At 45.6% G+C, this 25,361-nt stretch overlaps 2 protein-coding genes and 2 non-coding genes across 16 annotated transcripts in view; 3 read left to right on the top strand and 1 right to left on the bottom strand.

Moving 5' to 3' along the window:
* Window positions 1-1,093: 1,093 nt before the first annotated feature.
* On the top strand, window positions 1,094-4,231 carry rps12 (ribosomal protein S12). Its single transcript, XM_061242864.1, has 6 exons — window positions 1,094-1,194; window positions 1,319-1,365; window positions 1,835-1,951; window positions 2,629-2,731; window positions 3,305-3,406; window positions 4,130-4,231. Exons 2-6 carry the CDS (start codon window positions 1,352-1,354, stop codon window positions 4,190-4,192), a joined length of 399 nt encoding a protein of 132 aa, XP_061098848.1. The 5' UTR covers window positions 1,094-1,194; window positions 1,319-1,351; the 3' UTR covers window positions 4,193-4,231.
* On the top strand, window positions 2,132-2,215 carry LOC133129885 (small nucleolar RNA SNORD100). Its single transcript, XR_009708886.1, has one exon. It is a non-coding gene; the product is annotated as a small nucleolar RNA SNORD100 (small nucleolar RNA).
* On the top strand, window positions 3,136-3,219 carry LOC133129884 (small nucleolar RNA SNORD100). Its single transcript, XR_009708885.1, has one exon. It is a non-coding gene; the product is annotated as a small nucleolar RNA SNORD100 (small nucleolar RNA).
* Window positions 4,232-7,422: 3,191 nt separating the features above from the next.
* eya4 (EYA transcriptional coactivator and phosphatase 4) overlaps window positions 7,423-25,361 on the bottom strand; it is a 73,786-nt gene continuing 55,847 nt past the window's right edge. For 5 of the 13 annotated variants that reach the window (XM_061241867.1, XM_061241869.1, XM_061241870.1 and 2 more), the window contains 8 exons: window positions 22,099-22,235; window positions 20,805-20,888; window positions 15,499-15,588; window positions 14,326-14,384; window positions 13,756-13,916; window positions 12,289-12,403; window positions 11,682-11,803; window positions 7,423-10,159 (listed from right to left, as the gene is read on the bottom strand). In XM_061241867.1, coding sequence (XP_061097851.1) covers window positions 9,825-10,159; window positions 11,682-11,803; window positions 12,289-12,403; window positions 13,756-13,916; window positions 14,326-14,384; window positions 15,499-15,588; window positions 20,805-20,888; window positions 22,099-22,235 — 1,103 coding nt within the window. In that variant the 3' untranslated portion in view covers window positions 7,423-9,824. Of the gene's footprint in view, window positions 10,160-10,202; window positions 10,304-11,681; window positions 11,804-12,288; window positions 12,404-13,755; window positions 13,917-14,325; window positions 14,385-15,498; window positions 15,589-20,804; window positions 20,889-22,098; window positions 22,236-25,361 lie in introns of those variants that run through there. The other 8 variants (XM_061241871.1, XM_061241878.1, XM_061241879.1 and 5 more) reach the window with 4 other exon arrangements.

Here is a 25,361-nt window from a genome sequence, read left to right as displayed (position 1 = left end):
TACTGTCAGTGTTGTTTTGACACTGAGCAATTTGCTGTGCTTTTAAAAAAAAGATATATTTCACAGGAAGTTTACAGTTTGCAGTTTACCTTTTTTTTTCTATGCCAATATCTTTTTCTGCCTGGTAGAGTACACGGTTACAAAGGGAACATATATTCTAGATAGAAAAGCTAAAAGATTTAGAATTAAAACAAAAACAGGTATTTTCACATCAGTCAACAACTACTGTGTCTGAAAATTGTCTTGCCATTGTTTCAGTTAGATCTGAACTCAAACATTCTCCTTAGTGCCTTGCATAGGCTATTCCAAACATACTGACACAGGCTGTGGGTACGGTACTTTATTATGGTTTAGCTTACACTCAGAACGTGCATGCTGTATATTTCCCAACCATCTCAAATAGTTCCCACCCCAGGGCATTTGCAACCTTTCCCTATGTTGATATGAAAAGTAAATCCCCAAAACCAGGAGAATAGGACTAGCCATTTACTACGCAATGTGGAATCATTAGAGTAAACAAAGGAGGGGTCAGACACGCATTCTTGGTTTCACTGGGTGGAGTAGGCACACCCCCGATAATTGTGATACACACTCAGAATAGATATGGTCCTCATAGTCACACCAGTATGTACTGTATTTTCCTTTTGTTCATGCAATGACTGATAAGAGCACAGAAGTCTGAGACTACCGGTTCCTTAAAAAAACGACCGTAAAGGACATCAGATTTATATGAAGGAATGTTTAGAGGATCCTCTGAAATAAACTATGTTTGAAAACCTTGAGAAAGGGGTTGGCTAGCTATGGCTGCTGGCTTTAAAAGAAAAAGAAAAAGGTGAACAAAAACAAAAAAAACTTTTTGTAGTATTGACTGTCCACTATTTTTTGGAGAACTAGTCTTACGTATCCCCCTAGTGTTAAGTATGGGCGATTACGTGTACATTAGTCTTTCGAACAGCTGATAACGCACATGTTTTTCTTCGTTTTAATTTTAGTAGAAATAATCTACGTAAGCTTGTATTAAACAATGAATATACAATACATTAAGAAAAACGAACCCAAGCAAATCGCTCGATAAAATATTGGACAGGCAATAACTCGGACATTTTCTCAACTTCTACCGGGGGCCTTTTGCACATAAAGCTATGACGTCGACCTTATGACGTTCTCTTTCCCCGCTGTGACAAGGAGGTTTTGGTACGTTTCACTCGTCTCCCGTAGAATCCGAATAAAATCCACATCATCCTCGTTTCTAACATGGCAAAAGCAAACGGTCCAACATGTATTGTGGTCCAACCCTTTGCTTATGTTCGTATTTCAGACTTTTACGTCCGCCATCCATCGATAATCTACAATGGCCGAGGAAGGGTAAGTGATACGAGGATTCATTGCGTGGTTGCTAACGTTAGCTGTGTAATTGTACAGTGCTACATTGATATGCAATTTAGAAACCCCTTGTATTGCATGCAGTCAAAATAAACGTATGTGTTCTTAGCCTACTCATGTTTAAAGTTAGTGTTGTATAAAACTAAATCTGTCCGGCTAGCAAGCTAGATGCCTCGTTACCTTGCATGTAAGTCTGCTAAGTGGACTAGCTTGATCAGTTTCTAAATTATGTATTGTAAGGGGGGGGTGGGGATATTATTTTAAAGGCTACGGCATTGCAATGATGATTTTGTTCTTTAGTCGGATACCCCTTCACTCCTAATTATGAGTGAGATTCTTTTTCTGACTTGCCGCCGGCCGCACACGTGTTGATTTGGGATCTACACAGCTCCGTCTTTTTTGGCTTGTGGACCTAACATGATATTTTTATCTTCATCTGTCCCGTTTAAAGCATCGCTGCTGGAGGTGTAATGGACGTTAACACCGCACTCCCGGATGTGCTGAAAACCGCACTCATCAACGATGGTTTGGCTCGCGGTATCCGCGAAGCAGCAAAGGCACTGGACAAGTATGTAATTTAACTGGTTAATATTCACAGCAAATTGACCGGCTGGGTTTTTAAATCTACCCCTGGGTGTAAATCCTTTTGTGACGTTTCTACTGCGTGATATATTGGCTGTTGCTAGCAAGTTGCCTACCTATTCATTAATGGCATTTGGCAGATGCTCTTATCCAGAGCAACTATTCCTGAATCTATGATGATATTTTGGCTCCCTCTTCTGAACTTAAGTGAGGAGAACTGCCATCGTTACCCAAAAATGTCTGAGGTCCAGGAGAGTTAAAATTTTTTAAAAAAAATAAATTAAAAGTACCTCCCACAGTGGATGGGTCAGTTTTGGATGTGCACGGTTATACTGGAACCACATTCTCTTGTGTGGCAACTTTGTAGGCCTAGACATTCTCAACTATTGGTCTGTTTGAATGGTTCCGAGCCCTTGTGGTGGTTTGGGATGCAAGTAAAGGCTGGTCTATACTGTTGCCCGAGTGGAATGGCAGAACGTTCTAACGTCGCCCCGATTGAATTGTACTTCCAAGATTTAGAAACCAAAGCGAATGTCCCTTTGACCAGCGATGTCTACGCCAGTATAAACCAGCCTCAGCGTGCAGCCGCTTCCCGTTGACGGTTGTGATGCTGGACGTGGCGCTGCTCTGTTGTGTGACGGTGTGAATCGCTTCCCCCTCCAGGCGCCAGGCCCACCTCTGTGTCCTGGCAGCCAACTGCGACGAGCCTGCGTACGTGAGGCTGGTGGAGGCTCTCTGTGCTGAGCATCAGATCAGCCTCATAAAGGTGTGTGGTGTGTGGTGTGTGGTGTGTGGTGTGTGGTGTGTGGTGTGTGGTGTGTGTCTTCTCCTGAAGATTTGGGTGGGGGGTGTCTACTTCACTGATAATTTGGTGTTGAACTAAACCAATTTCTTGGTAATGTTCTATTTGTGTAGTATAAGTGTTGCTGTATCGGGACAGCGGGGGGTATGTCACGTATGAGTTGGCTGTGTAAATTCACTGAGTAAAACTCAACGTGTTAACTTCAGTCTATAGTCCATATTCCAGATTTTGAAGGGTTCTTGGGCTATACTCAATGGCATGGTCCCGCTAAATCGATAATCCCGTTTTGTGATGCACCCCCAGAATCGGTTTTCATGCTGAGCATTTGTGTTAAGTTTTCAATAGTTGGTGCTGTGTGCTTTAAGTGCTGTATCAGTGATGATCACTTGGCTCCCTCTACTGATACCCAGTGAGGATAACAGCCATCGTTACCCAATTAGAACTGAGATACAGCTGCAGGTATCCCCCATGCTAACCTTTGACCCCACCCCCCCCTTAGAGTGTGACGCTAACAAACTCCACCCACTTTTCCCACAGGTTGATGACAACAAGAAGCTCGGCGAGTGGGTGGGTCTCTGCAAGATCGACCGCGAGGGCAAGCCGCGGAAGATTGTGGGCTGCAGCTGCGTGGTCGTCAAGGTGAGCCCCGGCTCTTGGCCGGTTGGTTTTGGGGTGTGGAGCGGGTGAGGCTCGGCTCCTGGGTCGGGTGTGGAGCAGGTGGCCGGTCTCGGCCGTGCCAGGCGAATGCAGGCGCTGGCTCTGGTGCCTCGCGGCTGTTTTATATTTCCTGGCTACAGAGAGAGCCGGGGCACGAGCCTCGAGGGCACCACGTGGCCTCTGAGGTCCCTAAGAACGGCGACATCACCACACGGACTGTGGCCTGGCGGGGGGGGGATGGAGGCAGTTCACATACGGGGGGGGGGGGTGTCAGAAAGCGGGATGACTGAATGAGTAAATCCTGGAATCCATCCAGAACTCGAACATGGACTGAACTGCTGTTCCTGCTTCTCCAGCTAACTGGGATCCTGTTACACCCTCGGTTGCCTGGATAACTGCAGAGTAAAAACCAGAACATCTTAACTTGAGTCCAGGTTCTGGATTTTGAAGGTTTCTGGCTTTTGGTGTCGTTATCCAGTTGACTCTAATCCTGCTTTTGTGAAAGGGGTCCCTGGTGTGTGTTCTGGGAGTCTGGTTTATGTCCAATGGTTGGTTCGATCACTCGAACTGTGGAAGCTCATGGTTTAAGATGGACTGTTAATGCACGATGGGCAGTAATGTTTAATTTTATGAATGGACAAAGCTGAACATTTGAACATTGGCCAGTATTTGGTGGGCATTAAAGGATTTTTTTGGTTTCTGCAGGACTATGGCAAGGAGTCCCAGGCGAAGGACGTCATTGAAGAGTACTTCAAGAGCAAGAAATGAGGTGTGACATCTGCTGAAAATAAAGCTAGAAAAGTTGGACATGGTTGTTGAGTTTTATTTGGTGATGAGGAGCTTCGTACTCGATTTGTTTGCCAACTTCGCCTGCATCCTTTTTGCTGCAGTTACTGCGGTAACAAATATTTCAGGTTTTTTGTTATAACCAGAAACTCACACCTGATTTAATGACAACCAATCATGGCACCAAAAATGCCCTTGATTAGTTAAATCAGGTGTGAGTTCCTGGTTACAGTCTGGCTAGCGGATCTCGGATGCCTGTAGTGTAGTGATTTAAGGTACATGACTGGAACACGCAAGATCGGTGGTTCGATCCCCGATGTAGCCACAAAAAGATCCACACAGCTGTTGAGCCGTTGAGCAAGGCCCTTAACCAAGGCCCTTAACCCTGCATTGCTCCAGGGGCGGATTGTCTCCTGCTTTAGTTTAATCAACTGTATGGCGCTCTGGATAAGCGCGTCTGCCAAATGCCATTAATGTAATTGATCCCGAAGACTGGAGTTGAAACGCTGTTCTTGAATACACACCCTAGGTCAGCGCTACCCAACTCCACGTCCTGCAGGATGCAGCCTTTTCCTCCTGCCATGCTCAGCCCATCTGATTTAACAAATTGGCTTGTCTGAACCAAGCCGGTAAATGAATGAAACTTGTGGGTGGTGTAGCAGACTAGGAGTGAATGACTGCAGGTGCTGCGGCCAGCAGGACGTGGAGTTCAGTAGCGCTGCCCTAGGTACCACTGATCATATTTTCACTAAATGGTTACCGGTCTCGGGTCCACGATGAGCGATTGCAATTGAAATATTCTTCCTTGTGTGGAACCATTGATCCATTTCTGCTTAGTGCAGGGATAATCAAATCATGGTCATTGGGTGTTGAACTGATGGTTTTCCCCCCTCCCTTTACTTGGGAGTCAGGTGTGAAGAGGGTCTGACAAATCGGTAGCACCAGTTCTGTTAATTACCCAGGGGAATGGTGAACCTGGGCTTGGTTATAGTGGCTGTTTGGTGAATATCAAACTTACTTGCCTAAGGTGCTTGGTCTTCACATTGTCATTTTGAAGGTGTGGGGATGCTGAGGGTTTTTTTTTTTTGTTCTGCTGTTCAAGGGGAATACCAGGCCTTTTAAACCATAGAATCAGCTTTTTTGTCCTGCTAAATATTTTGCGAAACAACCTCAGGCGGCCTGTTGCCTTGTGCTTAAGGTAAATGACTGGGACACGCAAGGTCGGTGGTTCTAATCCCCGTGTAGCCACAATAAGATCCGCACAGCCGTTGGGCCCTTGAGCAAGGCCCTTAACCCTGCATTGCTCCAGGGGAGGATTGTCTCCTGCTCAGTCTAATTGACTGTACGTCGCTCTGCACGTCTGCCAAATGACAATGTATTGTAATGTAACCTGTAAACCTGGGTTTACTTGCGTAGTGATTGTCACCTTCCTTCGCTCTGTGAGCGGAGATGGCGGTAGGAGAAGCCCTTACCATCGTTGCCCGGATTTGTCTATCCGGCTAAATCCGTAATCCTCTGTGAAAACCCCCCCCCCCCCCCCCCAGGTACAGGTGGCCAGAACTGCGGCAGGTAAAACCAGGAACATGGACTGAAGTGAAAGGTGCAGTTAGGAGTTTTACCCGGTGCAGGTATATCAGTAATCCTGCATTATGACATGCCCTCCCCAGAGGTGTAAACATGCGGAGTGATTCGTGGGTGTGAACCATGCATGGAGTACTGTTAAAGGTCCTAACTATGATGTCACAACCATACGCTAATTTGCTTATGTCTGCCTTTAGCACCGTCCACCTTGTAGCTCTCGGCCCAGAAGTGTTCAGTTAACCAATCAGAAAAAAGGTTTGATACTGAGCTGTAAAGACCAGTGCAACCTCCATCCTTCCATTCTTTAACCCGCTTATCCTGAACAGGGTCGCAGGGGGGCTGGAGCCTATCCCAGCATACATTGGGCGAAAGGCAGGAATACACCCTGGACAGGTCGCCAGTCCATCGCAGGGCACACAACACACCATTCACTCACACACTGATACCCACGGGCAATTTAGATTCTCCAATCAGCCTAACCTGCATGTCTTTGGACTGTGGGAGGAAACCCACATGAACACAGGGAGAACATGCAAACTCCGCACAGAGAGGCCTCAGGCCGACCGGGATTCAAACCCAGGACCTCCTTGCTGTGAGGCGGCAGTGCTACCCACTGCACCATCCGTGCCGCTTTTAGGACCTAAAATAAAACACTGGAATGATGGAAAATATTGGACCTTGAATGTGTATACATCTGCAGACCAGTGCCTTTCTGTGTGGGGCTTACCTGGACAGTTGTGCTTCTGTCTACCCCCAGGGGCTCAAAGGGAAATGCCTCATCGCTGGGTGGTGTCTGGATGAATGGTTTGATCTGCCTGGGTTCCGATGGCAACATAACCTCGCTTCAGGGGGCTTGCTATGTCACCCCATTAGCAGACAACTTTCGACTAAATGTTTCCAGGGACTCTACAAATGTAAATTTGCCGCTAAAGGATTTTGAGTGAGAAAGCTGAGAGCTGGCAGAAAAAAATCTGATTGGTTGTTCCAGTTTTACCAAGAGGTATCCAGCACATTAGATACTGGTGCAACATACAAGGAAAAAGCAAAATCATGGATGGAATACAAACCAGTTTTGAATAAGTCAAACACATGTACCTTTTAAAAAAAGTTTATGTAACGGTAGAGGAATTTGTTACCAATCAAATAAAACCATATTTGAAAGTATTGTAGCTGACATTCCCTGTGATGGATTGGCAACCATAGTGCATTCCTGCCTCTCTCCTAGTGCCTGCTGGGATATGCTCCAGCCCCTGACCAGGCTGATTGGGGGCGTCCTCTAGCCTAGTGGTTCAGGTACATGACCGGGACCTGCACGGTTGTTGAGTCAATCTCCAGTGTAGTCACGATAAGATCCACACTGCTGTTTATTGTCCCCTACTTGGTCTAATCAAGTGAAAGTCGCTTTGGATAAAAGGGTCAGCAAAATAACATGCAACCAACTCATGACCGGGCACAACTGCGGTCACGGTGGTGGATTGACCTTCCTGTGGATGTCAGAACAACAGTCTCTGGCCACTTTCATGCGTACTGTCCTCCAGGGTCCTCTTCACACTGCCTGTGTTTGAACTGCATTTTGTTGCATGTCGCTCTGGATAAGAGCGTCTGCTAAATGCCTTGTAATGTAATGTAAAGTGTGTGTGTGTGTGTGTGTGTGTGTGTGTGTGTGTGTGTGTGTGTGTGTGTGTGTGTGTGTGTGTGTGTGTGTGTGTGTGTGTGTGTGTGTGTGTGTGTGTGTGTGTGTGTGTGTGTGTGTGTGTGTGTGTGTGTGTGTGTGTGTCCATGAAAGGAGTTGAGTCATTGACGCCACTGTTTAAACCGCTGAAGAGGAAGAGACTGAACACAAACTGCTTTATTCCGGACTTTTCTTTCTCTGATTGCCGTTGTTCTGAATCAGCACTGCAACTCGGATTCTTATCAAATTTGGTCATGTCAAAAAAAAAAAAAAAAAAAACTTATCACAAAGGGTTGTTTTTTTTTTATCTACATACCTTTTTTAAAAACAAAATTACAATGTAACACACAAACGTTTTTTTTAAGGCACAACAAATCCTTATACACATTCCTCCTCAGCAAAAAAAAAAAAAAAACTTACAAAAAAAAGGACAAATTTAAGTTTTTCATTCTCAAACACACATCCATTTCCACATTAAAACTAGTAAACGTAAAATAATTTACACATATGATAGTTCTAGACTTGATTGTCATTAATGAGTGAAGACCTATTGCTAGTTCTGCTTGGGGAGTAGGGGGTGGTGTAAGTGGGTACAGTAAATGCTTTTTTGAAAATGTTCAGGGGTAGGTTCCACTTGGGATAAATCCGGGGGTTCGAAGTCCGACCAATCAGTGTCCTCTTAAGGAAAGGAGGGAAGTGTCCGGTAGTTTGTTCAGCTCTGTGACGAACAGCCTCCTTCACACCTGTCTTGCTTCCAAAAGGGGGAGAAAAAAACCACCGCATCGTACTGATGTACAAGGGTTTCAACATCTGGCAGTCCAAACTCCTGCTCACGAGTAGAGAGTCCTTGTCTTCTTACAGACAGTTCATCTTTAAAAGCCAGAGGTTCAAAAAAATCACAGACGAAAAAGGGAAAAAATAAAATAAAAATAAAACATTGCAGTGTACTGTTGTTTTAAATAGATATACAAAAAGGGACTTCCAGCTTTATTACTGTACATTTACAGGTACTCTAGTTCCAGTGCTTGGTGTAGTGCCAGCAGGTCAGAATGGCTGGATATTCTCCAGAAGGGCATGTTGTGCTATGTCGGGAGACAGAAGGGGGTTAGACTTATGGAGACTAAGGCAGCGTTCAGCTGTGGAGAAAAACGCACACATATGCAGCACACCCATATGAAATTAATTTGTAGGCAAAACCCCCACACCACTCAATTCATGCATAGTTTTTGGGCCAGTCTACGTGTTTTCAAAAGCACCTCAAACACCCACATGCAGATCCCTCAGCCAGGTGCACCACCACCCAGTAAAGGCCCACAGAAAACAACAGGATCAAACCCACAGTCGGATATGCAGACACACGAATAATATGTGAAAGCAGAACTTGAAAATTCCTTTTTTTAAATTCAGCTTCATACATTATGTTTTAATCTTTTTAGTGTTGTCTTTGGACAGATCGTCTTGTACTACTTTTAATAAAGAACACCAGCACAAGAATTCAAACAATATGTAAAACTTGTCCATCCACAAACATGTCACTGTGCGGACGTTTCAATCACAAGTGGACAAAATTATACAACTGGCAAATCCACAAATTATTTTGTATTATTTTAGGAACAGAACAAGCACATGGTGATATAAACACATTTGTCGAGAATGTCCTGTCGTAGTGATGCTTTAATTTGACAGATATTTTCGGCACCGGAAATGACTGAGCCCACGAGAGAGAGAGGAATTGTGATCATAGTTTAAAGAAATACATCACCTTGTGTTTGCAACTTCCCCTGACAGTTTCAACGATAGTCCAAGTAAGAAATAAACTACTTTCGCTGCGATTCTTACGATATGCATTACACGGATGCACTAATAAAGTCTCTCAAGACACTATAACGCTATTTTAGCAGGGCTCTTCTACATATTTTGAAACAGTACCAACTGCTTTGGTAATTGACTCGTACACATTGACAGTATACTCTGCACTTAAAACTTAAAAGATAAAACATTTATTTAAATACATTTCAATTTTCTTGTGGAATTATAATACCCTGTTTTCAGTTAACATCTGCTTGCACAACACAGCTTAAAATCTATACACAAGGATTAACATCAAATTGGACGAACTGAATTTGCGGATTCCATTTCAATTACGTAGCCTAATTGTATTGTGACTAGAATCACTGTAGGCTTTTTATATTTAGTTTTTTTTTTTTTACTTTGGCGAGTCATTCAAATGCCATAAATCTCGTTTTCACTGAAAACAGGTTGGTGATACAAAAAAAGCCGTTACTTGAACATATGACTTCAAGTGCTGCGTGTAACCTGTAGCTCCGACGGCCCGTAAAAGGAAGGCTACGGTAGGCTACGCTAGCATTCAGAGCTATCACACACAGAGGGAAGAGAAGCCGGGGAAGCACACACAAGTGAAACCAAAGGAGGATGCAGGCCATGAATATAGATGACTTTTCTGCGTCGAGAAGCCGCGGCAAGCCGGCCGCGTCGTTCTGTATTCATGAGCAAACAGGAAACTACGGCAACAAAAGGTGGCGGCGAGATCGCCGGCTCTAAGACGGGCACACCAACATTCACCGAAGTCGTTACCTTTTTCGCAGCCTGTTCCTCTTCCACACCATCCCCAATTACAACATACACTACTTTCCTCCCAAACCTTTGCATTATTCGCTCAAAGCAACTCTCTTTTCCTGGAAAATAAACAAGGAATGGAGACTTCAGATGAGACTTTACCTGGCTAGCGGCATGTTCTTCATCTCGCCCATCGCCAATGACAACATATGTAATGTTAGTGCCGAACCTGGACACTATACGCTCAAAACAGCTTTCTTTTCCTGGAAAAACAACGAACTTTTTAAACCTTTTTCACGTTCAAGGAACTCAAACAGGGTACAGTGGTTATTTCTTAAACAGATGGGATTGAAGCAGTCAACACAGATGTGCGTAATTTTGTTCGATGGGGATTTGTGGCTGTTTTGAGAGTAGGAATTTGAGTGTGTGTGTGGGGTGGCGGCACAGAGGGGATTGTGGGTGTTTTATAAAAACTGAAATGTCAACATGTCACTCAATTTAACTGTTATTATTACGGTCCTAACAGACAGGAAGCATGACTTAATGGACTTTGTCTACAGGAACTTATTGTTACATCTTAGGTTCATGAAGGCCAATCGATGGCTGGTATTTGAAACATATGAATCTTAATGAAATTCCGATGGTTTCCTTTTTTGGCTCATTGTTCTCAAATTAACCAGGACGGAGACAAACCTGCTCAAGCAGAAAAGTAATTATAATTTTCTCCAAATAACTCAATTACTTTGAATGTTTTGACAAGCATTTAGAATGTTGAATGTCTACCCTGCCGTACAAAGAATTTCTGTAATCATCCAAATTCTGGCTGGACAAATATAGCTCATTTCAAAATGGGAGGGGGGGGGGTGACATGGTAAAGACAGGCCAGTTGTCTGCCTTTGTAATGTCTGACTATGTAATGTTCCAGAATCAACTAAAGATGAAGGTTGGCATGGAAACAGTCAAGGAACCCCCCCCCCCCAAAAAAAACAACTTAAAAACAAAAACGAAAAACAAACATGGGCCAACTACAGAACTTCTGATAGATCAAACAAGATCTAGTGCATTGATTTGGATTAAAACGGAGACATGGTCCAAAAGGTTATGTGAAAGATAAAAGCATTTTGATAAGACCACAGGCTTACCAAGCTGACTTATCATCAATTGTATTTTCATTTATTTTAATTTGCTACAATAGCCCTTTACTGCAAACACTGTGAACACAGTGCAAGAATGGATGAATTTGAGAGAAAAAGAAAACAAAATGAGTTTTCTGGCAAGCAGCAACATTGTGCAACAGTGAAGCAGTATGTTTCTTTTAAACAGGAAGGTGGCTTATTAAAAAAATATTTTACATCAGATCAAAACAATATTGCATTCTACCTTTGGAATGTACTTGGAAAATATATAAACCGAATTAACAAGAAATCAATCAACAAGAAAACCTTTTTTATTTCTATATGTCTGTTATTAATTTGTTTTTACCTTTGGGGAAAAATGAACAAACTTAAAAATGCAGTACTGCAATTGGTAGGTTTTTTTTGTGAATCTAATAATCCTAATAGAAATGGGAAAGCCCCTCCCCACACCCTTACTGCTGTATATGTTCTTAGCACATCGTAAAAACGACTGCAGACTTCTTACCGATTTTGGTTGCGCTGTAGATGTTTTCGATAGGAAATGCAGCTCCTAGACTATACAACAGAACTTTAGCCAGTGCTGGTATGAGTTGTGTTGTCGTTACCAAAACGTTGACGCAGTTACTTCTGGGGAAAAAGAGAAAAATTAATTAAGAAATGAATGCACTTGTTTAAGCAGCAAACTCTGATTCATCTAAATACATTTTTGACCAAAAAAAGTTTAATCTTTATGATTTGAGCGCATTCCCCTATTGTACAAAAGGACTTAATGATCCACACTGGAGAATTATTTGGCCAGTTTCACAGACACAGACTAAGCATAGTCCTGGACTAAATCAAGTTCTGTCAAGAGAAATTGAATTTAGTCTAGGACTAGGCTTAATCCGAGTCTGCGAAAATGGCCCATTGAATTTTTAATTGGACAGAATAAGGCATACGCATTATGCAAATGTATCATATCATATTACATAAAGGAAATTGAACTAAATTGAAACAGAATCTGCATTGATGAGCTGTGCACATTCACGCCAATAGCCTTGGTTGATGCACCGTAGTCCGTGAAGCAGTGTTTGAGCCAAAGGACTCATACTCCCAGAATGCCGCAGGGGTACCTGGAGCTGATGATGGACAGTGATTTAAGTGCGTTGGTGAGCCAGGAGTCCGTCAGGCCCTCCACTTCGGCACGAAGCTGCAGCCAAGCATCCCGCTTGGCCGGCCCCAGGAGACCTTCAGAAAGCAGAGCAGGGCCACACTTTAACCCAGGGGCCGAGCCACCGGCTAGGCTAACAGGCCACTCAGTGCCCGACAGCAGCCTTCTAGAACATTCCGCCCAAGAAATGAGATAACTAGGCCAAAACTGGGAAGGAGTCCTCCTAGTCAGACGGCTCATCTTCAATCAAACATAATTTTTTACAGAAAGACATTCGATCCAAGTTGTAGGCCAACTGCATTCTGAGTTATTGATATTGTCTGCCTCATGAATCCTGACTATTGCAATAACGAAGGAAACAATGAAAACAAATGGTTGAATGTAATAATAATAATAATAATAATAAACGGCTGAAAAATTACTATAGTTTCATGTTTATACATTTTTTTAGTATAAACCTGCTAGTCTCCTCTATGGGGAATAATTAAAGGCAGCTCTGACATTAATCAGAAACAGTGTCCAAGCAGTAGCCTTGTACTTGACCGGTATGGCACACACTCGAGAGAGGATCCATTTTGTTTTCACTCCCAGAAAAATACATTGCTCCCTAAGGCCTAACGTTCTGTTCTAATTTAAATGAAAATCAGACTTGGGATAAAGGGCTGGTTGAGAAATCACCCATGTTTTATTACACTCTTGGAATGCTACCATCAGTGAAAATATTAGTTCTGGAATGAGCTCGGAAAAATTATATCATATTAAATTGGAAGGAAAACGACATAATATACAAAAGTGCATTTTGCTGTTTTGTTTGGAATCAATACGGCAGTTGTTATCCTTTCTCTCACGCTGTGAATCGATCTTGGGGACCTTCGTGCTGAAGTACATAGCCGAGTGAACGTGCTGAAATCGTGGATTGGTCTTTGGAGCAATGGTGCTTGAGGGGAAAAAAAGAAATCCCCCCCTCTCGGTAAAATGAGAGTGGGCAGATTTGACCAGCGAGAGACCAAGCTGGGTTTGTACAGCAATGTTCCCCAAATAACAGCTTGCAGCAATTGCACAGCATGTCTGACTTATGGGGAGGCCATCTGCGATGCTGTTGGGCGGCTATGGAGGAAGAGGTATCGATCCAAAACATGAGAGAGAAGCTATCTGCGGTTTCCTGGCGGCAATAATGTAGAAGCAACTTATAGATGCTTTAAACAACAACAAAAACATAATAACACTTTCACTGTTTTAATAATGAAACGGACACAACATCGGGAAGACATGAATAACAACATCGTGGTTGAGACAGGGTTCGCGTTTCGTTTTTTTTTATCTTCGGGAACAGAGAGACTGGACGTTTAAAAGGCCAACCGTTAATAAACGCGCGAGGGACCGCGGAACTCATCGCGGCTATTGCGTCGACGAACACACGGAAGCTTACCCCCGACATTGTTTTTGTATGTGCTATACAACTCTTTTACTCTTCGGTAGCGAAATGCCAACTTCCTCATCCAGTCCACCCCGCCTCGGACACCTGTCGCTAGGCAGAGGCTTGCACTTGTTGCAGCTGCATGGAAGCCATCAGTTGCAAAACTGTAAGTACTGTCAATAATAATAATAATGATATGTTTTATTTATATGCTATTAGACTTTTTTTTTTTTGTCTATATCCCTGTTTTAATATTAAGAATAACACACACTCATTTAATATTTAAAACTAAACAAAACAACAATGCATGTGCAAATCAAAGTTACAAGTTACTTGTCAAAAGATTTTAACTTTAACCTTACATTATATTATTTATAAACATTTACAGTATATCAATGCTAGCTAGAAACATGACATCGTAAAACTCTTTTAAATGGGTTCAATTGCAACAGAAAATGTACATATAAATGATTACATATATATACATGATACATTCCAACAATTTTTAAAACACACATAAATAATATTTCCTTACAATTAAAAATGATTTAAAGGTGTGGTGGAAATCGAATGTACTCTTACCTTAAATCCTGGCCGTTATCATCCGAAGACACGTCATCAATGTGAACCTGGTCACATTCCTGCAAAGCGCACCCAAAGATACCGTTTATTAAACCAAGATGTTAAACTCACTTCACCTTTCCCTGTACTTTTTTTAAACAAACAAAATAAAAAAATTAAAAATGTGGAACTCCAACAAAAAGAAGAACAAAGGAGCAGGAAGAAACGCATTATCAGCACATGATTTGGTGTACCTATTTGTGAACCTCGTGTACTGAAACGCAAGCAGCCCAGCTGACACGATAGATTTGACCTGGAGGTGAACTGGCCGCAGTAGACGGATGGAGGTATTGCATAACACGGGGCTACTCCCCGCTCAGCCAGTAGGGGGCAGCAAACACACGCAAAATTGCACCTTCTTCATCACCTTCCCCACCCTACCTTCCCCTGACTGTGCGCTGTGACTAACCCCCGCCCCCCCAACCCCCCCCCCCCCCTACAGCCCCACCGGACTGAGAGAAAATCAGCACTACTGGAAAATGGGTTTCGGGCTTTTAACTACTTGGCTAAATAGAGCTTGTCCCCGTCGATTCCGTCAACTCAACCCTTTGCCGTGTACAAATAATAAAAAAAAATTTAAAAAAAGAGAGAAAAAGTGAGTTTAAGTGGAGCCGGGGGTTGGAATGAATTTCGTTCCTGACAGTTTTCCCTCCCCGTCAGGCGAGCGGGGCACTTGAGCTGCTAAAACAACAGCGCGTGATTAGCCGCGGTGTCACTCAGCACTCTGCGCGCGCACCGCTCCCGGCTCCCGCATTTCGGAGGTGACGAGGACGCCTGCCCTCCCCTCCCCGGCGCACTCTGACACGGCCCCGTGCTCCACTTACAAGCGCACAGTCTCCTGTTTTACGGTTTAAAAAAAAATATATATATCTTTAATTGGAGTGGTAACAAACTGTGCGCAACTACGGGTTAGAAAATGTCACGATAATGTGTGAAAATGTTTTTTTTTTACAAACAAGCCATCGTGCGTTGGAATTAGAACAGTTTTTGATCACATCCCTGAAAACCGTGTTTCAATGCTTCAAGGGTACTGGGCTCTCCCTTTGCAAGCTTTATGCAATAAATATTTAATATATCGTCAAATCAGATGTGTTTGCATATGCTTCATACCAGCAGGGCTGGGGCGGCACTCACCTCTAAGTCGTTGAAGAATAAGTGTGTGTCCGCCAGGTTGAAGATCATCTCCTCCATGCGCAAACCCAGGGTCACCGCCATCGGAGGATCCTGAGAGAGACAGCACGCGTTCAGGGGGTCATTACACCGAGCGTGTATGTGTGTGTGTGTCTGTGTGTGTGTGTGTGTGTGTGTGTGTGTGTGCACAGGCCGTAAACACACAGGTGTGCACACTGCAAAAATAGTTTGTCTGAACAAGAGTTGTATTCTTGTAATAAGACTTTATTTTATCTCTCAAGTAGAAATATATATGTTTGTTTTTTTCTTAACCCATTGGCAAATCTTGAAATGAGTCAAAGTGTCTCACCTCATTGGCAGTATTATTTAGCAAAAAAATAGTACGGAATAAATAAATTATAAAAAATATATATTTGAAGTCTAAATATAAGACTAAAATACTTGTTGAGGTTGACTTATTTCTTGGTCTGTGTAGTGTATAAATGCAGTGACACTGGAACACTGCAGGACATTAAAAAACGGCAATTGAACTGTGCTGGTTTTATTCAAATAATCTGGTTTGTTTATTTATTTAATATTTGGAAACTTTTTCTTATCTCAGTGGGAACGGAGGTTTAATGAAGGCGCTTTTTAATGGAAGTGCCCATTACGGAAACGCACGCGTTTACATCCCCGGTATGAGCGCCGATAGCGCCTCTGCTATGTCCCAATAATCTAAGCAGATGATGACGGACGGGCCACACATGCCCCGTCCCGTCAACAATCCCTTATTTAAACGCTTCGGCGTTACAGAAAATTCGGCGTGCCAACTGCCGCTCAGCTGCAAAAACCATCATCTGCAATAGGTCGGCAGGGGTCAAATGCCAGCCCGTGTGATTGGTTGGAGCAGTCAGGCACCCAGAATAGCCTCGCTCGCACTGCGGAGGGGCAGAAATCCCTCCCCAGCGCACGAGTCCCTCCTGTTGAGACGATTCAGAATAAACGCATTAACGTTTTTTTTTCTTTCTCATGTTGTTCGTTCATATCACGGGTCCACAGCAATTGCGGTTTTTGACGTCGTTGTAGCTAACGCGGGTTCGTCCGTTATTATCAGAAAAAGAAACGCCACTCGCATCGGGCTGCTCGGTTTAAATCCACACCTGCTCCAAATCTCTGTGACAGGGAGGTCGGCTTTTCCAACTTCCTGTTTTGCGAGAGGTTAACGTAGCCAGTGTCTCCAGACAAATGATACTCAAGACAATCACACGCCATTGTGTTTAAATTCCATTTTTTGAAAAATGGTACATATAATTTGATAAAAATTATCGACACTTTAAACAGAAATGGAAACCAAATGTCCGCGGTATTGAATAGTTCTGACACTGCATATATCGCCGTCCCTTTTCATAACATCCTGTCTCACTGATGAAGTGAACGAAAATGTCCCAAGTGCGAGGAAACGCGGACGGGACGAGATTACAGTAATTTAGAGGTGCATTCCAAAGAAATCTATTAGAACTTGATGGTTGTGGTCACCATGGCGATAGCATAAATAGACGAGGGGGATCTCGCCCAAGCTCTGAATAGAACCAGCTGTCATCATATTTCTTAAGGGCAGAAGGAGGGAAACCGGCTTTGGTGTGAAATAAACCTTGGGGCCAGCAATGCGTCTCAACTGCTGCCTTTTCAATATATGGATTCTAGGTTTATGCCACTGCAATTCACACCACTGCAGAAATGTATGTCCAGGTTCTAAATACCATGTGTGTTTCTTTGCCTATATTTTTGACACTTTTTTTAAAGTAAGATTTTAAAAGTGCATGCCTAAAATGATTGCGAACACACTATCCACAGAGGAGGTGGGGAAGGAGCAGACAGGTATTTGCTATTTTTAAACACCACTGACGTCCACCTCTGAGTTTATTTATGAATCTGCTTATTAATTTGTTTCCACTTGCCTTACGACCAATCAGAGACCATGCTTAAAGATAGCAAGCTCCAAAAGACATCAATCAATACGGCACTGAAACAAATATCAATATAATACAGCAAATTAAAATAATAAGGATAATAACAGTGTAGGCCGCGTTCACAAACATTCACAAGCAGCTTTTGTGAATGTTGAGTAACCGCTCTAAGCAAAGCCGGGACATTCTGAGTGAAGGCGACGTTCTCGGCCGCCGGTCTAAAAGCTGAAAGTGAGCAGTGTGTTCCTGAAGGCAGGTAGCTGAAGAGAGAGAGAGAGAGAGAGAGAGAGAGAGGGCTGTTTGGAGAAAGATTTGGGCTGCGTTAGAGCCCGACTCTCGGGCACGGCTTCCTGACAGCTGTTTATGTCAGGGTGCCAGGCTCCACGGCCCCCCGCCCCCTCTCCCGCGGCGCGTGACAGGGCTCCTCGTTGTGCGCTAACGGCCCGTCGGTACACGCCTCGCGGTCCGTGACCCTCCCATTCGCACCGCGGCTTAAACGGGTAACCGACACGGCCGTCCACACTCCTTCCCTCGGCGACGCCCGGAAGGCAGCAGCTTTTAGAGCGAGGAAAACGTCATAGCGACGGGTTAGCCGAGTCGCTAGCTCAGTAACATAACATACGGATAGATTTCATAAAAATACATTGTAGAAAACCTGCCCGCGAAGGAGCATGTACACATCATCTGTGACTGGCTGAGCTGAACCTGCTGCCTTCCAGGCGTCACTGAGGTAAGGAGAGTATCACGGACCCTCCGTGGCAATGGTGGAAGTCTCCGGAAGCCTGCAGTTTTCTGACTTTATCTACCCGCTCTGCGACCCAGCAAAGTGGCCCAGAGTCCCTGACTGACATCCGGGTACGACCGAGCGAAAACAATAAAATCTATTCCTCCGCGCCTTACCGTTTGCGTGGAAACGCGATGCCCCCTTCCTGTAAGCGATACTCGCCCTGAAAAATAATCTGCTGAACGTGCAGAAAAAGAAACAGGCCCTGCGTGAAGGACGCGGAAAAAGTTTAGAAAGAAAAGTTGATTTCATAAATATACATACGCTGCTTTCTCCTGCCCCGAGGCAGGCAACTATTTTGTTGAAATCTTTTATTTATTAGCAGGATGAGCCCCTTGAGATGGAACATCTTGTTTTTCGAGGGGGCCCTGCGTCTGTATGACAATGTGTTAGTTCTGTTAGTCCTCCAACCCAAACAAAATATTCTGGAGCAGCATATTAACCCGTGTAAAATCAATACAAGCACGATCAAGTGTGACGAAGTGCACGGCCGTATTTTAGCCTCTGTAATGAAGACAATTGGCTACAGTGGGACAGAGAGCCATCCTTCAAAGCTGAACAGAAAATGGCAGTGTCCCACACAGAAAGGTAAGTCCAGCAAAACCAGACGAAGCCAAAAAGCCTCTTTCCTGGCCTTCCAAACAAAATGTCACCTCACGGATGTCAAACAAATTTTTGCATGACACAGGCCCTCGGATACAAAGCACCGTCACGACTTTACCTCAACGTTTCAGCTCACCAGACTGAGTCACTCTTCCTCATTCCCCCTCCCCCTCCTCCTCCTCACACAACCTCGTTAAGCCTTCTCCTTTCTGACGGCGACCGTAATTACACCTCACCGGTAGAACAATAAACTCAGGGCGGCGCAGGAACTCCACGAGCGCGTGAGACAGCTTAATGCGGCAGACGCAGACGAGATTGCTTCCCTCAGAGCGAAATGCGGGAAATTACAGAGTCCTCCTGTCAATATGATCGACAGGGAAGTGAGATTATTATCTGTGAAAGTGCCTCTGCAAAAGGACATGTCTCGCCCCTTGTTCTTCCTCAAACTAAACAAACACAATTCTGCGTGAAAAGTACATCTGGAAAAGTACTTTCCATCTTTGGTGAAACGTACGTGGAAACTGTCACAGCAGAGGCTAGCTGCCCATTCCTGCTGAAAGCCAAGCGCTGCAGTGCATTACAGTGACACTCTGTTCACTACTAATTTGGTGGCGAGTAATTGAGTTCATCAATTCTTTTCTTCCACTAATAAATACGAAGTGCATCTTGGTAGTCGGCGAAGACCGCAGAGACAAAAAGGAGGAAGTCATTCTCACGGGGATTTAAAGAGTATTATTTTGTCCAGACACGTCTTCATTCAGTACAGGGGAATAAAACACATTATATCCCTTACTGTGCAAGGATTATGACATATTTTTCACTCTCTCATTTTCAGTAACTACATCAGTGGAGTTTTAGGTTAACTGACACCCCCCCCCCCCTCCCCCCAATAAAGGAAACTATGTGTGCAGTGTTCCTGAGAGCTTTTTGCAATTTGAAATGTAAAAACCGATCTAAAGCAGTTATGCCTCTTAAGAATGCTACCAGCTTGGCTTCCTCCTTTCCTTCTCTCCGTGTTTTCTTAAGTCAGCAGCGCTTAAGCGAGGTGACATCAAAGCTCTGTTTTCATAACACTCACGGCTGTCAAAGAAGCATAAAACCCCCCCCCACCCCCCCCCCCCAAAAAAAAATCACATCATGAAATCTGGCCGCTAAGATGGTGGTGGCGTGCCAAGAACATGCCACAGCTCTGTGAGAACACGCTCCCACACACCTCCGCCTTCTCGCGTTGGACGCTGCGCGATCATTTCCGTTTTGTCGCTAAACGCGCCGGTCAGAGTGGGAAGAACAGGGGCTGCTGGGTAGCGGTTACTGTAAGTGTCCCGTGTGTGGATCACCCCCGCCGACAGGTATCTGCCGAGGGATCAAACTGCCCACCGCAGGCAGGGAGTGGAGACGTAAGCTTCGGAGGAGACTTTTATTCGCGCTCTCCCGAAAATCGACAGCAGAGCTTGTGATGAGCGTTGCAGCGTGAGCGTGAATGGGCTCCCTAAATTTGGAGGGTAATGTAAAGCGTTAAAGAGAGAGAATGACAGCAGGGCCGCTGGTGGACTCGGGCTGAAGGCCCTCGTTCTGCATCTGGCCGCTCGAGACCCGGTCACGCTGGCTATGACCGGAGGTCCGCATTGGCGTGGCAACATTTCCGGTCGGGGAACGACGTGAAATGAACGGCATTTCCGTCTGTCTCAGCGCTCAATAGCGGCCACTGCTGGTCAGACCAGGCGTCTGCGGATGCTCTAGATTACGCTGACCTCCTTCCCTCCAGTGACACGGCGCAGAAAATAGTGAAAATCGGCGTCACGTGAAGCGTCATCGTCACGTGAAGCGTCATCGTTCATATCTCCTCCTGACTTACATCGTGCCGGCTGCTGATGGAAGACCCAAGTTTCGTGTTTGGCGGTTTGGGAAAATTGAAAAAAAAAACTAAAGTGAATAAAATATATAAAATAGAGACAGGATGACACGGGGCTACACACCTTTCCATACTTCTGCGCGTAGGATCCGGTCAGAAGGGAATGAAACACGATGATGGTTTCATCCAAATCCCAGACGAACACTCGCTGTGAAAGAGAAGCAACCCCCGCGTCAATATACACACCACACTTACTGACCTACTGCTACTAAATAGCTTTCATTTGGACTTTCCAAAGTGGAAAATATTCCCCTGCATACCAAAAAAAACTAAAACCTTTCACTGGCAACAGAACGTTGTCCTAATTTGGTCCTTTGACAAACGACACAATGACGTCATCCCGAGTGACTGCACCGATCAACGTAAATATCTACACAAGAAGCATTCTGATTGGACAAAACATACAGCCAATAACATGACACAATATAATGAACAGAGCTCAATAGCACACTGAATATTAGGTGACAGGAAAAGCCCGTTTAGGAAGAGCAGTAAAAACATTTAAACGTGAGAGACGCACACCTCATCACGCTCCCGCAGATTACCGCCTCTCTTCAGAGGCCAACCCTAAATCCTGTTTGATACGAGTGGCTGCATGCGAGCTATTAACAGTCCGACCTGCCTTCATTTATCTCAGCGCTGCGGAGCGGGGCGGGGGGGTGGGGTTTTTAGGAAGGGGAGCGGGGCGGGGGGTTGGGGGTGTTTTTAGGAAGGGGAACGGGGCGTAGGGTGGGGGGTGTTTTTAGGAAGGGGAGCAGGGCGGGGGGTGGGGGGTGTTTTTAGGAAGGAGAGGGGGGCGTAGGGAGGGGGGTGTTTTTAGGAAGGGGTGCGGAGTGTAGGGTGGGGGGTGTGTTTAGGGGCGCGGGCCGTAGGGTGGGAGTGTGTTTAGGGGAGCGGGGCGTAGGGTTGGGGGTGTTTTTAGGGGTGCAGGGCGTAGGGTGGGGGGGTGTTTAGGGGCGCGGGGCGTAGGGTGGGGGGGGTGTTTAGGGGTGCGGAGTGTAGGGTGGGGGGTGTGTGTAGGGGCGCGGGGCGTAGGGTGGGGGGGTGTTTAGGGGTGCGGAGTGTAGGGTGGGGGTGTGTTTAGGGGCGCGGGGCGTAGGGTTGGGGGTGTGTTTAGGGGTGCGGAGTGTAGGGTGGGGGTGTGTTTAGGGGCGCGGGGCGTAGGGTTGGGGGTGTGTTTAGGGGAGCGGAGTGTAGGGTGGGGGTGTGTTTAGGGGCGCGGGGCGTAGGGTGGGGGTGTGTTTAGGGGTGCGGAGTGTAGGGTGGGGGTGTGTGTAGGGGCGTGGGGCGTAGGGTGGGGGTGTGTGTAGGGGTGTGGGGCGTAGGGTTGGGGGTGTGTTTAGGGGCGCGGGGCGTACCTCCAGGTCGCTGTCTGGGGGCGGTGATGGATTGTTCTTCCTCCCCCGGCCCCTGGCTTTGGCCCCGGAGCTCCTGCAGGTTCTGTCGTCCAGGTCTTTGATCGGGGTGGAAGGGCTCGCCACCGTGTCGAATTCACCTGCGGGGGGAAGGCCCAGACGCTCACACCACAACAACACACACACGGAAAAACACAACGGAAACCGCAGAACTACGTCACCCGCAACACGCTCAGGACATGACAACACTGGTGTCTGTGAGCGTGTTTCTCAGGGGCGTTGGCAGCTGGGTACGGCTGCATACAGCCTCATCTCCGGTTGGATTGAGAGGGACACGGTGGAGCTTAAACTTGTATGCAGGGAACAAGGTAGCGCATAACTCCATAAATCATAATTTCAGATAGATGTGGGGTAAAGGTCAGAGCTGTTGTGGTCTCCATTGAGCCATACTCACACAAATACAGAGCAGACGCACACACACACACACACACACACACACACAGACACTCTCTCTCTCTCTCTCTCACACACACACACACACACACACACACAGAGCTCCTGAATCTCCATGAACAGAACCTGTGGTAAGACGGTTAAGTAGAAGCAGACAGGGAGGCCTCCGTCCCTCAGACTGTTATGTCTCAATCAGGAGGACCGGCCCGGCCACAAGAGTGGAAACGACGTGTCCGTGATTGGAAAAGAATGATTAGCTTCCCTAATCAGAGTTCTGAGGGACTGCCAAGGAAAACCGAAAAAAAAAAAAAAATTCCAGACCATTACATCCAGGAATGTTATAGTTCCCTCTCTTTCGGCTTTGATACTAGACCTGGAATACCACCAATCACAGCTCCGAACCCTAACATAAACACAGGCAGGGAGCAGCGGTTTGGGGGTGTCGTGTTCCCTGGTCCTGAGCGGGGGGGGGTTGTGGATTCTCCCCAGTATTCATTCATTTAAAAAAATCACATATGAATACATATACATAAATCACCCTTTAGCTTTCTGGCTCACAAAGACGGAATGCTAACATTGTGGATTATATCCAATTCGGGAAAACTAGTTATTATTTATGCTTAACTACATAATGAAATGTTACGTTTCCTCAAACGTGCTCTTTCAGCAATACGGTATTGACTTTGCCTTCAATTCCAGATAAAACGGTTAAGAAAGCACAAACGATTTTATCTTTGGGCCGAGACCAAAGATGCCGAGTATCAAATTTCCCTTTGAATTCTTTAGTTCGTGAACTAATTTTTTATTGCTGTTGTTGTTTCAGGGTCGCAGTTATTCGTAATATCGGAGCGGTCAATCCGTGCCGCACACGACACGCTTCGCCCCACTCTCGTTTCAGACCGGGCTGGTGACAAACGAGCACAGCGGACGCACGGTCGGGTTTAACGGCGTGAAACAGAGGCCCCCGGTTCACACTGAAATATCCATTACAGGCAGCCCTTCAGTTCATCCCCACCGCAAGATAATTGAGTATATTTCCACTGTACTGACGAACATCAGAGACGACCTGACAGGAATACCTTTTGCGAGTTATGGCTTCGGACAGGGGTGGCCCGGTCTTATCTGAGAAGGCGCATTCGCCCAGCACCACGACACCTGATCCGACTGATTAACTAATCATGGCCTTCAATCCAGACATCGATAAGTAGAATCAGGTGTCTTCGTCCTGGGCTAATACAAAAACCGGCACCCACACTGGCCCTTTTTGGATGAGATTTGACATCCCTGGCCAAAGTATAATGTGTGGGTTATATCCATGTTAGTATACTTTTGATTAATCTGAAAGGTAACCATAAATGGACAAATACGTCAGGTTGCATACTTGGATGTGTACGAACGATAGTCAGTTTGAGCCTAAAACCACAGCGTAATTACATAATGAGATAGCGATGTATGTACGATGGGGAAAAAAAAAAAAAAACGTGGTAACGCTGAGCTGTGGAATCTCTTAAACCGGTCAAAATGGCTGCCAGATTAAATAATTTTTCTGTCTTGCCTCCGGAGACCGTGGCTGACCATGTCGACGGCGAGGGTGGGATCTGGGCCGAGGCGTTTCTTTCAAAGAGAAGGTCAATCGCGGAGCGCCAAAGAGCCACAACACGAGCGGGAGAACATTCCAGAAAGGAAAAACAGAGCCGATCGCTGACGGGCTGAGGAGCTGAACGAGTCCGAGGAGCACACAGCGTCCAGACTAGGTGTGATCCAGCCAGTTTAAACGAGGACGGATCGAGTCAAGTCCGTCGTGTTCTCGGCGCACGTTTCAGATTTCAGATGGGTTTAGTTCCCCTTCCATCATTAAGACGGCCGAGACGATTCTCAGCTCTGACATACTACTCTGCAATCTCAGCCTGACGTAAATCTGGACTGATTGACCCAAATCCCTCCCTTCAACACTTATTGGCTGACCCTGCTACCTTGGGGATGGACCGTCTGCCATTTTGAGTCATGTCCCAAAACTACAGGAGGTAAATCCTCCCCCCCCCCCTTCCAGTGTGTCAAGTGCAGACTTCACACTTAAGAGAAAGTGAAGTTGATGACCCATAATCCTTTGCACTAGGGACAAAGACTCACAGAGCCAGGCAGAGAAACCCAAGCTAAAACCACGGTAACAGTCAAATAGCACCCAGCCTTCGGTTTTTTCTCACTTAAGCTGGACTTATCATCGATGAAACGCACTCCACTCATTAAGAAGGAAAAACAGTTTAGTGTAATTATATCCCTTCACAGAGTGAAACTGGACGCCCATCATCTGCTTTAGCTCGGTAGCCAGGACAGTAGCGATGGGACCGTGCCTCTGGACAGTTTCACCTCATCGTGAAAGACGTTAGCCAGGTGCTGTCTTCCCGGCTAACGAGATGGCTCACTACGGACAGCTCCTGAGGCCGGGAGAGCAGAGACGTCGCTGGGGAAGGTTTCCTGTTTCCACCTCTGCTTTCACTGCGTGTGTTTCATGGGAGGGGTTTAAAAGGACACATTGTGTGTGGTTTAGGGCGGCCTGTAGCGTAGTGGTTAAGGTAGATGAGTGAGGTTAGTGGTTTGATCCCCGGTGTAGCCACAATAAGATCCGCACAGCCGTTGGGCCCTTGAGCAAGGCCCTTAACCCTGCATTGCTCCAGGGGAGGATTGTCTCCTGCTTAGTTTGATCAACTGTACGTCGCTCTGGATAAGAGCTTCTGCCAAATGCCAATAATGTATTGTAATGATTTAGATAGGATGGGTTTTAGAGGAGGAGCAGGAGAATGGGAGGGGCTTTG

Source organism: Conger conger, chromosome 5 (genome assembly GCF_963514075.1).
Source record: "Conger conger chromosome 5, fConCon1.1, whole genome shotgun sequence".
Classification (NCBI taxonomy): domain Eukaryota; kingdom Metazoa; phylum Chordata; class Actinopteri; order Anguilliformes; family Congridae; genus Conger; species Conger conger.
The sequence above is the reverse complement of the archived record's forward strand: the minus strand, read 5'-3'. Positions and strand labels throughout refer to the sequence as shown.